The 16639-nt window shown below is 44.2% G+C and overlaps 1 protein-coding gene across 1 annotated transcript in view; it reads right to left on the bottom strand.

Annotated features, from left to right (window-relative positions):
- The window catches only part of FNTB (farnesyltransferase, CAAX box, beta), a 67722-nt gene extending 62675 nt beyond the window's left edge, over positions 1 to 5047 (bottom strand). The window contains exon 1 of the mRNA XM_047860987.1: positions 4828 to 5047. Coding sequence (XP_047716943.1) covers positions 4828 to 4971 — 144 coding nt within the window. The 5' untranslated portion in view covers positions 4972 to 5047. The remainder of the gene's footprint in view (positions 1 to 4827) is intronic.
- Between the last annotated feature and the right edge of the window lie 11592 nt (positions 5048 to 16639).

Raw genomic sequence — 16639 nt, 5'->3', positions numbered from 1 at the left:
TTAATAGGAAAAATGGAGGAATTTGATATTTGGAATTGTCTTATAGTTGAGCAACATGGTACATGCTGAATTTCAATAAAGCAAAACTGATTCACCACAGCTAGCCTACTAACCACATAACCAAGCAGAGCTCTGGTTCCTTCTGTCAGAAGCACAAAAAACTAATAGGTTTGATCACATTTAGTGACTTGTTTCACCCCCATTTCATAATCGTTCAGAGATTATAACTTGAAACAAGTCAACAGTAGGTGTCCAGGATTCATTCCTGGACCCTTGACGTCCCCTCCATCAGGATCTGCAGTGGCACAAGGCTCAACACTTGAAGCCAACTCCTCTGCCTATCTCTGCATCCCTCCCCACCACCCACCCCCAATTCCATTGGCCTCACCCACCCAGCTGATCTAATTTCCTACCACAGCCAACCTGCTCCCTCCATTCCCAGTAAAGTGGAGTTTTCCCTCCTAACAGCTCCTCTGACTGGAATAGCTGTCCCCCAACTCCATCCTTTACAACCCAACATTCTCCATGAAACTGTCCTGACCACCTCCTTAGCCCACAACACCCTGGCCTCCACTCCCTAAACCCCTGTGCAACGCAGACATAACTCAGCACTTACGTGCTCTTGTAAATTATTCTGTGGTTGCTTCAGGTATATTCTTTTTTCTAAGAGAAAATAATTGTGAGAGCAGGAACTAAGACCAATGATCCTTCCAGATATCCTCCACAGTTGATTGTTACTTGACTGAATGTTGTCTAATGACCTCATGCCATTTCAAGTGGAGGATGCTTTGGTCCCTGTTCAAGGACAAATTAAAAGAAAAACAGGAGTAGTGCCTTCTGTAAACAACTCTTTTTGGCAAACCTCTGAGACTGTGCCAGTATTAACCTATGGCCTGAGTCACAGAGCATTTGCCAAGGGGTGATTGCGGGTAACACAAAAAAAAGAAGATGACCACATCCTGCTTTCTAGAGTTGCAAAAGGTTTTCCATCCACCCAGCCCATCAGTGAAAGAGCTTGTCAAAGTAGAAATCTTTAAAAATACCCAGAACTTGGCCACTCCTCACTGCCTCTACTACCACAGCCCTGACACCCATCACCTGGAGCACTGCAACAGCCTCCTACCTGGTTTCCCTGCACCTGTCCTCACCTCCCCACAATCTCCTCTCAACAGGGACCTACATGGGCCTGTTAAAATACTGGTCAGATTGAGTCAAAAGTCTAAGATCATAGACCAGTCTGACTCCTGGCAGGAAAATAGAAGGCACATTCAAAGTGGGTGATTTGAGGAGAGTTTATAAAGGAACTAGTTACAAAGGTGTGGGCAAACACTCCTTTCCTAAGGGAAACCATAGGAGAGTACAGTACTCTGGGGCAGGCAACACAGGGCTACTCGGTCCCCTCCTAGGCATGGAAGTGTGAAGAGAAGGAGTGAAGAGGGCACCAGGGAGCTCCAATGGAAGGTGTCTGATAAGAGTTGTGAGTGCCTCCACTCTAAACACCCTGCAGACCGTGCAATCCTGCAGGAAAGGAGTAAATGTGCTGATCTCATTCTCCCTCCCTCTCATCCCCTATCAATACAAACACAGCCAAATACACTCAGAAGACATAATGCAAGGGAACCTGTCCATGCAGGTGACCTCTTGGGGCACATTTGTAGACAGGGTGGAAAAGGGTAGAGTGGATCTGGGGAGGTAAACAGAAAACTATCCAGCCAAATGGCTTCCCATCACAATCAGGGTATTCGAAAGTATACTTACAATGGTCTGTAAGGCCCTACAAGATCTGACCTTATCTCCTATTCTCCTGTTTACTAATCTCTCTCCTCACAGTGGCTCTCCACTCACCGGGCACTAGAAGGCCTCAGGTCCTTTACACTTACTGCTTTCTCCGCCCAGAATGCTTTTTCCCCAGACACACACGGCTTGCTTCCTTACTTATTTCAGGTCTCAGCGCAAGTGGCAGGCACATCATCAGAGGCCTTCCCTTACCTCCTTATATAAAACTCTTCTGCTCCTACCCGACCCTTTCCTGGCGTACTCCATGTCTCTTATCCTACTTTCTTTTTCTCTACAGCACTTCTAAGTAAATTAGATAGATACATAGATAGATAGATAGATAGATAGATAGATAGATGGATGGACGGATAGATTTCCCCCCATTTTGTTGACTGCCTCCCTGGCCCAGAACAAAGTTTCATAAAGGCACCAACTTGGCCTGTTTTGTTCACTGCCTTATGTCCAATGCCTTGAACAGTGTGTGGCACACAGAAGGCACCCAAGTAGTCGTTGAACAAATAAAAATGTGAATGAATAGTACAGAAGAATCCATAGCTAAGGGCTCTTTATTGTTTATAGGTTTAAATTCCTATAATCAAAGTGTTGTTGAACAAATAATTAAGTCTCCTGATAATCAGATAGGAATCAGGAGACAAACATTTGTTCCTATTGGCAATGGCACAAAATTGAACCCTGTTGGTAAATCCCTATGAATAAATGGACAGAACCGAAAGAATAACAGTAGTATCTTCTGTAGACAACTCCTCCTGACAAAGTTTCTTATGAATATATATCATCATTAACCTACCAAACTAGTACTTCTCTAAGCCTCGGTTTTCTTGTCTGTGAAATGGAAAAGGATTGAATGATACAATCTATATGGTGGGCATTTAGCACAGAACTGGGACCCAGTAAATGGATACTACTGATTTTTAGTGCTGGCACTGAGGTAACCATTAGTATGAGATACTATATCATCTTCCTACTCTCTGGAACTGTTTATCCCAGACTTTTAAAATGTCAGCTGGAAGAATGACATGGAAAAGACCTATAAGATGCTCTATTATCGAACACACAGTAGAGCCTAGATTTGAAAGACACCATATTATAACCATGTTCCATATCAGAAACCTAGCTTCCACACCTGGCCCAGGCCTTGGCTGACCCTTTGGCAGCCCAGAATCTTGCTCATCCATTTAAAACAAAAAAAATTTTTTTAATGTTTATTCATTTTTGAGAGAGAGAAATATAGAGCGTGAGTGGGGGAGGAGCAGAGAGAGAGAGAGAGGGACACAGAACTCGAAGCAGCCTCTAGGCTCTGAGCTCTCAGCACAGAGCCTGATGCGGGGCTCAAACTCATGAACTGTGAGATCATGACCTGAGCTGAAGTCAGATGCTCAACCGACTGAGCCGCCCAGGCACCCCTTGCTGCATCCATTTTTGCATCACTTATTATGCCTAGACATTTAAAATATAAGTGCTAGTGTTTCTTGGCAGGAACTAAGCAGGGGCACTTCACTGAAAAAAAAAAAAAAGTAGTACAGGAAAAAGAGAGCAGATCAGTGAAACTCCTGTTAATGTTCCTGTTTTTGACTTGCCCCTTAAACATGGAAGTCTGTTCTGGTCTCTAAATGAACAGACCAACTTCTGATTCCCTTTTCTCTGCTAGTATTCTATCCATATTCTAAAGTGCTGAGTCAGTTCAGTTAACTATATAAAAAGTAACTTAATAGTGTTACATCACATACCAAGGAACAAGCTTGACCTGAATAAACTCTACAGTCTGTTACTTAGGAACACTGCAAAGATCCTGTAGGTTTCATTGGTGGAAGATTTCTTTGCAATCTTTTACAAAAGGTTTCTGTAGAAAGACACACTGGTGGGCTAAGCTGGGGGGCTAGATTCAAAAGGTAAGGGTTTCCTTTCAATCCTAAAACCTATGTAGCATAAATTCCAGTTACAATATTCTTTCTGCTTACCATGTGTATAATTGTCTATTCAAGTCCTTGCTTTGTTTTTAATTTATAATTATATCTATAGTCATAAATATACAATATGATAACTATCACTATGAATTTTGCCTAAATACAGGATTCCAAATTCAGGTATGAAAGTCAAAGCAGGTCCCTCCAAGGTTAAGCCTGGAGACTGATCTTAATACGAGATCTTATTTAGAAAGCAGCCTGATGCTTATTTGTTAGTGCTAAAAAGAACCATCTCAACCACTTCTAAGGACAGGCAAACATTTCCACAAGAACTTGGGAACAATTCCAATTGCAGAAGGAAAAGGAAAACAAAACTAGAGTTCACTACTCATTCCTCAAGCGCTTTTCAAAGTGATAGGTTTGAGGCCTCAATGAATGAAGGATACGTCGTCTAAAATTTCATTTTAATTAGCGCGTTTCAAATAGTACTGTTTTCCTGTCTGTTTTCTTCAACCAGGTTGTGCCATGCCCATGGTCAGGAAAGGTTTTATTTCTTTGTACTTCCAGCGTTGAACATCGTGTGTCCAATACTTTGCTGGTGCTCAAATAACATGCCCACCCACGAGGTAGGCCCTACAGGATCTGGCCCCGTGGGTCAGTAATTAAACAGATCATGGAATGGCATGACCGCAGTCTGGCCGCTCCTCTTCCCCTCTGTGTCCCCAAACTACGAGCAAGGTGAGGAAAGTGCACTATCCATCCGAGAACCTCCCAATGTCCCGGCGGAATGAAACAAGCTGCCTGACCCGCCCGGGGTGCTTCAGTCCTCCAAGGCACAGAACACTATTCTCTCCGCTTCCTTAAGCAGAGAGGACCCAGGTACTGTCCTCTCCTCCAGACCCAACCCTGAGAACGACCCCTCCCCAACCCGGCCCCACAAATGCTCCATTCCCAAGCCGAAGCCTGGGCGCCCAGAACTGCCCAGAGCTTCCCAGAGGGGAGGCGCCGCGGTGCACTGTGGGAGTCGTAGTTCCCCGGTGAGTTTCGCACCCCGACGGCCCTGCGGACCGGACTCTCGCTCCCAGAAGCCCCCGCGCGGGCGCCTCGCTCAACCCGGCCGCCTCACCTGTTCTATGGACGTGACTGTTTCCACCGAGTCGTCCTGCAACCGCTCCCGCGCGTGCTCCGGCCTCAGACTGTACAGCGGCTCTGACCACACAGGTGAGGAAGATGGAGGGCAATAGTAGGTGAAGGAACTCGGAGAAGCCATGATCAGGAGAGCAGCGGGCGGTGTATAGTACTCCCTTCGTCAAACAACAACGCGCATTGAAACTCAAACGGGCTAAGGCGCTACGGAGAGCGAATAGAGTCAAAAAGTCTTTGAACGCGAATTTCTCTCCACCCACCTACACATCTTAAAGGAGAGAGTTATTGGGATGCTTCCGCCCCCCATTGGGCAGAGTTGCTGCTGCAGGAGACTCAGCTTCTTGGCGCGCAAGGAAGGGAGGACGTGTCTGTCCATCTGGATTTCATTTCAGAGAGACGGTGTAGGACGCCTCGGTTCGTTACGCAAAGTAACACACGCACGCAGGCACACTTCAATATTGTGCTAATTGCCACTTAATTGTAATGACAGTAGTTCGCAGTTTCGAGTGCCCAAGAACTGTGAGTGTAACCGTAAAAACATTTGACAGCTCTCCTGACTCAGACACTCTATCACTAACAGAATTCTGGACACCTTTGGGTGCATGACAGCCGCCTGGGGAGAAGCCGGTGGCTTCTCAACAAGGGAATTGCTTTCTCGTTACTGGCGCGATGATGGAGGGAAGGGGCGTTGTAGTTGTTTCCTATCCCCCAGGGAGTTACGATGCAGTAGTAGGAAGTAAAGTGCAGTAGCAGGAACAAGTATAAGTGAAACGACAAAGGAAATATTCAGTAGTTTTGGGGGGAGCACCTACTCTATGTCAAACACTGCGCTAGGCCCCAGGAATACAAAAGTGAACAAAACAAACAAGGCTCCTGCCCTTGGGAACCTTAGAGTCTAGTGGAATAGACAGAATTAATGAATGAACACAATATATGAAGACTTGTGATAAATGGTATGAAAGAAAATAACAGGGTCTACAAAAGAGAGGAAAGGAGGAGGGGACTAATTAGAGTGAGTGGTCAGGCCCAGCCTCTTTGACATCTGTCTGAGACCCAAAAGATGACAAGGAGCCATCCACATGAACCGTATGAGCTCCACTAGAGGAAGGAACAAGTTTGAGAGAACATTGCCACGAATATACATATGTATGTTTATTAATTCTGATAATTTAATCTGAAGGTGTTCAGAATAAAATTCTTACTGAGTGGGATTAATCATCATATACACCTCCATAAAAATGTTAAAAGTTGTGATTTTAGGAAAATCCTATTTTGGACAAGGAGTAGAAGAGAATCTCTTTAAGGGCCCACATCAAAAGGACTACATCAAAATTATAATACCAAGAGTCGCAGCAGGGCAGAGGTACTATATTAACAGACTTTCCAGATAGACTCAGACAACCTCCTGCCCAGAGTACTTTACTCTGTTCCCCCTCATTTCCAAGTCCCATGTCTTGGGCCCAAGGAGCTGCGGTGTGGTATTTCACAACCAAATATTCTCCTCTTATCTGTTTCTGGTGTTAAATAGAAGTGCTCAGTGGGGCGCCTGGGTGGCGCAGTCGGTTAAGCGTCCGACTTCAGCCAGGTCACGATCTCGCTGTTGGTGAGTTTGAGCCCCGCGTCCGGCTCTGGGCTGATGGCTCAGAGCCTGGAGCCTGTTTCCGATTCTGTGTCTCCCTCTCTCTCTGCCCCTCCCCCGTTCATGCTCTGTCTCTCTCTGTCCCAAAAATAAATAAACGTTGAAAAAAAAAAATTTTTAAATAGAAGTGCTCAGAAAGATTCTAAAGCTGAGGCTGGGATGGCCTAAAGGCCTCAGGCCGGTACACTATCACCATGCCCATTTCAGTGGTAGTGTTGCTGAATTAAATCCTGTTGGTGGCAGGATGTTTCTAAATCTGAGAATAAGAGGCTCTGTGGGTTAGGGTCAAGGATATGGCTGCACTATACTTCCCTCTCTATTGGTATCTTATTGTCTTTCCCTTAGTTCTGTTTTGGGAAAAAAAAAAAGGTCTGATAAGGTCTGAGTCACATCTAAGGATTCAGCCTTTGTAAAGAGTTGCTTTGCAGGCTAGAAATTTAAATTGAGCTACTGAAAGAGTAGCTGGAATTGTTTTGTAACAAATTGTTTTACCTGTTACAGGTGCACCTAAAGCAATTGCAAATTGTATTTGAAAATAGAAATCCGTTTCTGAAATGCAGTCTCCTCTACAATAGGATCCGAAAGGGACATGGCAAGAGTCTCCTGCAGGATGCTGTCTATTCATTCAATAGGTATTTATTGAGTACCCGTTATGTGCTGGGCACTGAGTTAAGTGCTGAGGAGACAGTGGTGAAAAAGCCAGACACAGTCTCAACCCTTACAGGGCTCATGATTTACCAGAAGAAACAGACGTTAAACAATTGTTACAAAATTGACCATTTCATTACAGTTGGGGGAAATGGCATGAGGGGGAAAAGAAGCATAGGCCATTGTGAGATTGTGTAACAGGGGAAACTTACTACGGTAGCCTGGAAGATCAGGAAAGACTCACATGAGGAACTGAATTAATAAAGGCAGGGTGAGGAGACATCCCAGGCAGAGAAAATTCAGTGACAACCAAAAAAATCAAGTGAAACAGAATGAAAAATATGGGGACTTTGTACTCTCCATAGCCCTGAGACGACTCTTCAGCCTTGGATCAGCAGTGGCCCACCAGTTATCCTTCCTCTAGGTTTGATAAAACCACTGATTCGAGAAGCAGAATGAACGTAAATACTGGCAGTATGGCAAAGGATGATGTACTTAGAGGAGAAAATAATGATAATTAATAGCAACTCCAGCTTGGACTACAGATGGTTTGTGTTTATTTTACTCAAATGCCTGATCTCTTTCTAAATTAAGCTGTGAATTATAGTTGTTTCTTTAAAAATTAATATAAAATGTTGATAGTACTGTTTTGTACTTTCAAGAGCAAGAAAACAAGAAAAAAAAATAATGACCTAAATAAACCACTAGAGGTCGCTCCTGACCCTAGAGGAAGCTTCTCCAGTAGGCTTCAAAACTGCTCTCACTGCATTAGTCACAGAACCCCATATGTCGGCATGAATTGTTTCTTTTAATATAATATCTTGTGAAAGTATGTGATCATACACATCTTGGGAAGATTAGAATATGGAAATAACTGATCTATTATCCTGCTAGATCATTCAATTTCCTCTCCACATTTCCTCTTCTACCAGCATTTGTGACCTCTTATTCTGTCCTCCCTGGTCCTCCTGTTTCCCTGGACAGAATGACTGCCCAGCTCTTTCTGACATAGGGCCAGCCCCCCCCACCTCTCCTCATGTGCAGCCCCGCCCCTCGTGCCCCACCCCAGGATGTCACTCCAGCAGTTCTCCCTTGCCTCTCTTAAAACATCATATCCCTGTACTTGATTATGTCCATCACCCTCAAACAGGCTACTTCTCCATTTTGGGGGAGGGAGGGGGAGATATTTTTAACCCTTTTGCTTCCACCCTCCTTCAGCTACCTTCCTATTACTCATTTCCTCCCTACCAATGTCTCTAATTCCTCTTCTCCAAGTACCTCTTGAACCCATTCCCATAGGACTTCCCCAGCAACTCTTGTCAAGTCCCAGTGAAACTCCATGTTGCTAAATCCAAGGGCCAGTTCTCAGTCCTTCTCTGTCTTCCTGCTTGACTTCCTAGCAATATTTGTTATTAACATTCCCTTCTCACCGAAATATTTTCTTTCCTGTAATGTCTAGCACTAGCCTTTGCTAATGCTTCATCTTCCTGACACCTTAACTTTGGAGCACCCCAGGGCTCTGTCTACACTCATCTCCTGTGAACTCGATTAGTCTCAATGTTTTAAATACCATCATTGGGTTGAAAATTGCCTCATTTATATCTCCAGCCTGGATCTCTCTCCTGAAGTCTGAGTTCATATCTAATATCCTGTTTTCATTTTCACTTACATAGCTAACAAGCATCTCAAATAGTATGTCCGCAACAGAGCCTTCTGGCCTTCCCTTCCAAACCTACGCACTCAGTCTTCCCCATCTCAGTTATGCTAACTTCATGCCTCCGCTTGGAGTCCACTCTTGATGCCTCTCTTTCTCTCACTCCCCATAAATCCTGTTGACGATATATCCAGAATCTGACCACTGCTTACCGATTCCATTGCTAGTGTCCCGGTCCAAACCGGGTTACTGTTACATGGATTCTTACACTCATCTCTTAATTCCTCATTTTCCTTGTTTGTGCTCTTGCCCCCCATGCAGCTGAGTATAAACTCAAAAGCCAGACTAAACCCTTTCAATATAAGCAAAGTTACCCTTTTGCTCAAAGCTTTCTTCTCATCTCACTCAGAGTCAACATCAAGGTCCTTAACCATGGCCTAGAGGGCCCTAATGAGCTGGCCTTTTCTCCTTGTACTCTCCTACTTGCTCACTCTGTCCCCCTGCAGGGGCCGCCTTCCTTTCTTTGTACACTCCAGGCACATGCCAGCCTCAGAGCGCTTATGCTCGCTATTCCCTCTCTGCAATGCTCTGCCCCCAGGTATAGACGAGGCTTGTCTGCCCACATCTTATAGTCTTTACTCAAATTCTTTACTTAAATTCCTTTAACTTCAGGCCTTTCCTGACCTCCACATATAAATTGAAATGCCATCATCCTGCACTAATACTGTCTTTATTTTTCTCCATAGCACTTTATCACCAGCTGACAGACCTTATGTTTAATGCATTTATTTTATTTACCAGAATAAAAGCTCTCAAGGCAGAGATTTTTGTATTGTTCAGTGCTTATTCTCTGGCACGTAACAGGCATTGAGTAAGTTAAATGATTTGAGTGATTTCCAGTCATTATAATAAACATTTGAATATTCATTTCTGTAACATACTATAGAAGATAATAACAGTGAACATAATCCTAGCCTTATCTTTCAGGAGCTCACTAGCTAATAAAAATAGATACTGTATAAATATAAGATAAATAAATATATTTAAGCAAATATAAAATATTTAAAACTATAAACAAAATAAGACAGTATATATACAAGCTACACTGGGAGAATAGGAAAGGAGCAGTTAATTTTAAAGTTTTTTTAAAGTTCATTCATTTATAATCTCTACGCCTAATGTGGGGCTCAAACTCATGACCCCAAAATCAAAAGTCACATGCTCTTCTGACTGAGTCAGCCAGGCACCCCAGGAGTAGTTAGTTTTAATCTATTTAATGAGGGTAGCACTTTAATATGTAACATTTGTATTTAGTAATATTTTCAGTAGAATAAATATTCTCTGGTAATAATTTTTTAAGTTTATTTGTTTTGAGAGAGAGAGGGAGAGAGCACACCAGCACAGGAGGGGCAGAGAGAAAGGGAGAGAGAGAGAATCCCAAGCAGGCTGTGCACTGTCAGCACAGAACCTGTCGAGGGGCTGAAACTCATGAACTGAGAGCTCATGACCTGAATGGAAATCAAGAGTTGGACGCTTAACTGACTGAGCCACTCAGGTGCCCCTCTGATAATTTTTAAATGACTATGCTAGAATTTGGAAATTGTGAAATTCTATTTTTTATTCTTATTTCCTGTAGCACACAAAAGGAAATATAAAAGGCTTCAAATCATTCATAAAAAAATAGCTTTCTGAGTACAATGATTTTATGGCACAGGGAACAACTGCGCTTCTCAGAAATCAATAAATCGCCAGTTACACATACCTGCATTATTTTATTGTGTCATATGTTTGATATAAAATTAATCAAATTATATATTATTCATCATTACCTATACTCTATTACTGAAAACCTGTATGAAAGAATTGACTCTTAGTCCTGGTTGATCGTGGCAAAAACTATTTGACCAGCAGATACAAAATTGAAGCCAGTTAAAGAGCACTGTTTGCAATGACAAGCCTGAGACCTGACTTGAAAAACTGTTGAGAGATAATGCGAGGTATACACTCCAGAGCGTACCGGTGACTCTCAACCCAGGCTGTGCCTTTGAAAATACAGATTATCCCAGGCACCAGCCCAGGCCCACTGAGTCAGAATCCCTGGGGCTGGAGCACTGGCACATGCATTTTTTAATGCTCCACACGTGATGCTGATCCACAGCTGGGGTTGGGAGCCACCGGGAACCTTTCTGTGTGGCAGAAATGCTGGCTGTCCACCAGAGTTCTGCTCCCCTTCCATAGCAGGTAGTCACAGCTGGGCACTGACTGCCCAGCAGTCCCCCTGGCATTTAGGCAGGGCTTTGTGAGTGAGTTCTGACCAGTGGAACGTAGGCAAAAGTGACATCCACCACATCCAGGCCTAGCCCTTTAAAACCTACTTGACCGTCTACTTCCTCTCTTCCCCTCTCCCCCAGCAGGATGTCAGTGCCCAGGGCAGCCCTCCATGTTCAAAAGAGCCTCATGCCAGGTGTCCTCAAAGTTCAAAATCTTAATTAACAAAGAGATCTTTGGTGTTTTACTCTGCTGGACAAATGACCATAATCCCTTTATAGTTATTTTCTGGATAAATGTTGTGACCTCTTTCAAATGCACATTTAAAAAAAATTTTTTTAATGTTTATTTATTTCTGAGAGAGAGAGAGAGACAGAGCGTGAGCAGGGGAGGGGCAGAGAGGGGGAGATACAGAATCCGAAGCAGGCTCCAGGCTCTGAGCTGTCGGCACAGAGCCCGACACGGGCCTCGAACCCACAAACTGTGAGATCATGACCTGAGCTGAAGGCAGACACCTAACCGACTGAGCCACCCCGGCACCCTCAAATGTGTATTCTCACTACTCCTTTCAAATAGCCTTTTTCAAGTTTGGAACTTACGAGCACAGGGTCAACTCTCTCCTTCCCTGTTAAGTGTCCCAAAGTTTTGTCTTCCCTACAGGGTGTCACAAAACCCCTCCTCCCCTGCTGTGTACAAGACAGTCATAGAGGGGGTCTTAGGTGTATAGTTAGAAAAAGAAAACCTGTAGTCTTGAAGTGTGAGGGCCCTGGAATGTGGTACTTCCCAATCCTTAGTTGGTGAGCACTTTCCTCCATCCTTCCTGCAAGGCAGATCTTACAAAATGCAGTGTGTTGCTTTTAAATTGAGTCCACAGTGGGGGTCTTTATTGAAGATAGCAGATCTCTGCCACCCTGGGTGCCTAAATGACTGTGGAACACAGCCATCCCCGCTCCCACCTCCTTGCTGCCCATCAGACTTTACCTAAGAGGAAAGTCTTTATATGTGAGCACCTGAGATTTAAGGGTTTATCTGTTACAGTATCCAACATTACCTTAACTGATACATATAATGACTCATTCCTACATAGATTCCTAACTGCAGGTTATATCTTGTCCTTCCCAAACATAGCTTTGACCGTAAAAGTTGGGTATGACATACATTGCCTGGTTGGTGGTTACTAGTTATATATCTCTCAGTTCTAGTCTCATAAAGGGAAGAATCTTCTGAGGTTTTCCCGTCATGAAGTCCTCCACACTGACATGCCAGACTACCTATTAGGAAGCCACAGGAAAGACAACTTTCATGTCCTGTTCTGAGATAATGAAATCACTCCTAAAAACTCTGTGCACAGGAAATATCTGATGAGGCTTGTGGATTTATTCTTTGTCATGGGCTGATTTGTGTCTCCCTATTTCATATGTCAGAATGTGACTGTTTCCAAAGATAAAGGCTTTAAAGAAGTAAGGTAAAATGAGGTCTTTGGGCCCTAATCCAATGTGACTGGTGTCTTTGTAAGAAGAGGAGAGTAGGACACAGAAAGGCACAGAACATATGAACATGAAGATGGCCAGGTGGAAGGAGAGAGGCCTCAGAAGAAGCCAACCCTGCCAGCACGTTGACCTTGGACTTCTAGCCTTGAGAACTGTGAGACAATAAATTTCTATTGTTTAAGCTACCCGGTGTGTGGTACTTTGTGATGGCAGTCCAAGCCGACTAGTACGGTCTTGAAGGTGGTGGCCAGGACAGCAAGGACAACCGGAAGTGGTACTGTGGGACATTTTGTGTTAGCTTGAATTAGCATCATGTTTCTTTCCTTTGGTCCCCAACCCCACCCCACCCCGCCCCCCACCCATCACTTCTCGGCCTTTTGGCTAAGATCAAGTATGGTCCCCAACCCCAGTATGACAACTTACTTTCTCCCCTCTTCTATTATTATTATTTTTTTTAACATTTATTTATTTTTGGGACAGAGAGAGACAGAGCATGAATGGGGGAGGGGCAGAGAGAGAGGGAGACACAGAATCGGAAACAGGCTCCAGGCTCCGAGCCATCAGCCCAGAGCCCGACGCGGGGCTCGAACTCACGGATCGCGAGATCGTGACCTGGCTGAAGTCGGACACTTAACCGACCGCGCCACCCAGGCGCCCCCCCTCTTCTATTATTTGATTCTCTTTCCCCCTTTCTCTATGAGAGAGAGAAAGGAAAAAGGATGGGAGCACCTGGCTGGCCCAGTCGGTAGAGCATGAGACTCTTGATCTCGGGGTTGTAAGTTCAAGTTCCTTGTTGGATGTAGAGATTACTTAAAAATAAAACCTTAAAAAAAAAAAAAAAGGAAAACGAATGTGAATGAACAGAAGACAATACTGAGATGATGGGGAAAGGGAGCTGTCCTGTTTCTTCTAACCCTGAGATAAGGCAGAAATCCTCCTACAAGGTGATCACATCACTTATGTCACCCAAAGTTGGAAACGTGTGTGAGACTGGAAGATGCATAGGGTTGTGCTAACCGGGAGTCTCACGGTCCAGGTGTGTTGGCCTCAGCAGTGGGCTGCCTACTGGTACATCTCTCCAGTTATTCAGCCGTTGCTATGGCAGATCCCACAGTGGTGCCCCTTCTGGCTGTTCAGGGAGCATGCTCAGTGTGATTGGGTTGGGGGTGGCAGGAAGCAGGGGCAGGCACTTGTCTCTTTGGTAAAAGAATGACTATCACATAACTGAGAGACTGATTCTTTTTTTCTTTTTAATGTTTTTATTTTTATTTTTGAAGGAGGGAGGGACAGACCATGAGCGAGGGAGGAGCAGAGCGAGAGGGAGACATAGAATTTGAAGCAGGCTCCAGGCTCTAAGCTGTCAGCATGGAGCCCGATTCGGGGCTCAAATTCACAAACTGTGAGATCATGACCTGAGCTGAAGTCGGACGCTTAACCGACTGAGCCACCCAGGCACCCCCTGAGAGACTGATTCTTGAAGGCTTCCTGTGGGAGAGACATCCAGCAACCATTCCTCAAATGTCTCCCAGTTCTACTGAAATCTGTCCCAGTGCAAGTTGACCTCAACTGGGGAGGATGCCTGCATGTCCCACTGAGTGCTGAGGTAAGAAGGTGGAATTAGGTGTTTCATTTATAAAGTCCCTGGTTAAAGCAAACTTTGTTGTCTTCAGTAGTTTGTATGGTTATTTTGCTAATGTTGTCCTAAAATTTCAGCCCTTCAATCTCACAAAGTGTGTGAAACACACTCACATGCACACACACACACACAAAGAGAGAGATGTATTTTTTTTTCAATATATGAAATTTATTGTCAAATTGGTTTCTGTACAACACCCAGTGCTCATCCCAAAAGGTGCCCTCCTCAATACCCATCACCCACCCTCCCCTCCCTCCCACCCCCCATCAACCCTCAGTTTGTTCTCAGTTTTTAAGAGTCTCTTATGCTTTGGCTCTCTCCCACTCTAACCTCTTTTTTTTTTTTTCCTTCCCCTCCCCCATGGGTTTCTGTTAAGTTTCTCAGGATCCACATAAGAGTGAAAACATATGGTATCTGTCTTTCTCTGTATGGCTTATTTCACTTAGCATCACACTCTCCAGTTCCATCCACGTTGCTACAAAGGGCCATATTTCATTCTTTCTCATTGCCACGTAGTACTCCATTGTGTATATAAACCACAATTTCCTTATCCATTCATCAGTTGATGGACATTTAGGCTCTTTCCATAATTTGGCTATTGTTGAGAGTGCTGCTATAAACATTGGGGTACAAGTGCCCCTATGCATCAGTACTCCTGTATCCCTTGGGTAAATTCCTAGCAGTGCTATTGCTGGGTCATAGGGTAGGCCTATTTTTAATTTTCTGAGGAACCTCCACACTGTTTTCCAGAGTGGCTGCACCAGTTTGCATTCCCACCAACAGTGCAAGAGGGTTCCCGTTTCTCCACATCCTCTCCAGCAGAGAGATGTATTTTTGAAAGTAGCTGAGCCAGGATGTGATTGGACAATCCAGATGTCTAGCAGCTTGGACTTCTGGATGATTCCTTTTTTCTTTTTTCTTTTTCTTTCTTTCTTTCTTTCTTTCTTTCTTTCTTTCTCTCTTTCTTTCTTTCTACTCAATGTAAGCTACTGAATTTGAGGTCAACCAGGCATAATGAAATATCCTCTTTTTTTTTTTTTATGAGTATGAGTATTTCCCTACATTCATTCAGGAAACCTCATTCCCTTTCCCATCTTGCCTAAGAAAAGCCATTTTCTTCAAAGTGGAGTTTCTTCTTGCACTAGGAACTTACCTCAGGTTGCATATTCTTTCCTGTTTGGTGGACAGAAGCAAGCAGAGAGCCACTAATGGTTCCACTAAGCAGGTCTGTGGAGAGTATCTACCATTACGATGCCAATCAGTGGGAAGGCAGCTCAAGTGCCCAAAAGGGATCAGGTCAAGTTGAACCTGCACTCCACACTGTGGGTGGTGGTGTGGATGAGAATCACAGCAGGAAAACATCCCCCACCATCTGTGGGATACACTTACCACCCATGTATGCATAAGGAAAACATTACGGTGTGGTTTTGTCCCTCAGCATTTATTGAGTACTGTCAAGTGCTGAGCTAAGTCCTTTCCACACATTATTTCGTCTTTCCAACAATCCTGTGAAGATATCCCTATTTTACCGATGAGGAAACTGAGGCACAGAGGGGGTACAGTAACATGCGCAGGGTTGCAGACAGTGAGTGGCAGATCTGTGGCTGGAACCCAAGTGAGCCCAACTCCAGAGCCCCAGCATGCACCTGAAACCCAGCGTAAACCCAGTGAAGAGAAATACACCTGGAAATCTTAATGGAATTCACAGGGTCTATTTTCTCAACTTTTAATGTCAACAAAGTAGCTATCAGGTTCAGGAGGTTTTCCTCTGTGTTATAATCACATTGCCTGAAATACAATTCTTGAAGTGAAGAAGATGGCTTTCCTTGACCTATTTCTGAAAAATACATTCTCTATCCAATACTCAGACACACACCTTTCATCATTTTTTAAAGACCTAATGGGTTGGGCTTGTTCACCCCTAATACCCTTTCTTAGGAATACACAATTTTGTAGACTCCAGAAAACATGTATTTGCCTCTTTCTGGCGCTAACACCTTCAGTGGTAGTAAATCGGTCTTGAAAGAGGCCCATTCATTCTTTGGTGCCGTTCGTATACACCAGCAGAAATATTTAGTGGTCTGAAATGATGGATTGGCGTCCTGAACACCTTACCCTAAGCAGCTTAAACCCAAAACAGATACTTTTACCTGTAGGAAGGATTGTGCCTTCGGAAATGTTTTTATGATTATCGATCTTCTCTTCCTAGTGAAGAAGGTCAGCAGAAATTTTTACTCGTTTAAATTAAAACTGGGGTGAGGGGTTGGGGGCGGGCGGACACAATCACACAGGGTTCCGGGGAAGCCAGATGTCAGACACAGAATTCTGGCAACACGGTCGAGTGTTCCTGGAGACGGTGCCTTCAAGAATAGACGGGTGTTTGAATGCAGACCCTGATCGAGGCCTTCAGACCCGGGGCGAGCCCAAGCGGGGACCAACTCTGCTCCCCCCTCCCCC

Source organism: Prionailurus viverrinus, chromosome B3, assembly GCF_022837055.1.
Source record: "Prionailurus viverrinus isolate Anna chromosome B3, UM_Priviv_1.0, whole genome shotgun sequence".
Taxonomy (NCBI): domain Eukaryota; kingdom Metazoa; phylum Chordata; class Mammalia; order Carnivora; family Felidae; genus Prionailurus; species Prionailurus viverrinus.
The sequence above is the reverse complement of the archived record's forward strand: the minus strand, read 5'-3'. Positions and strand labels throughout refer to the sequence as shown.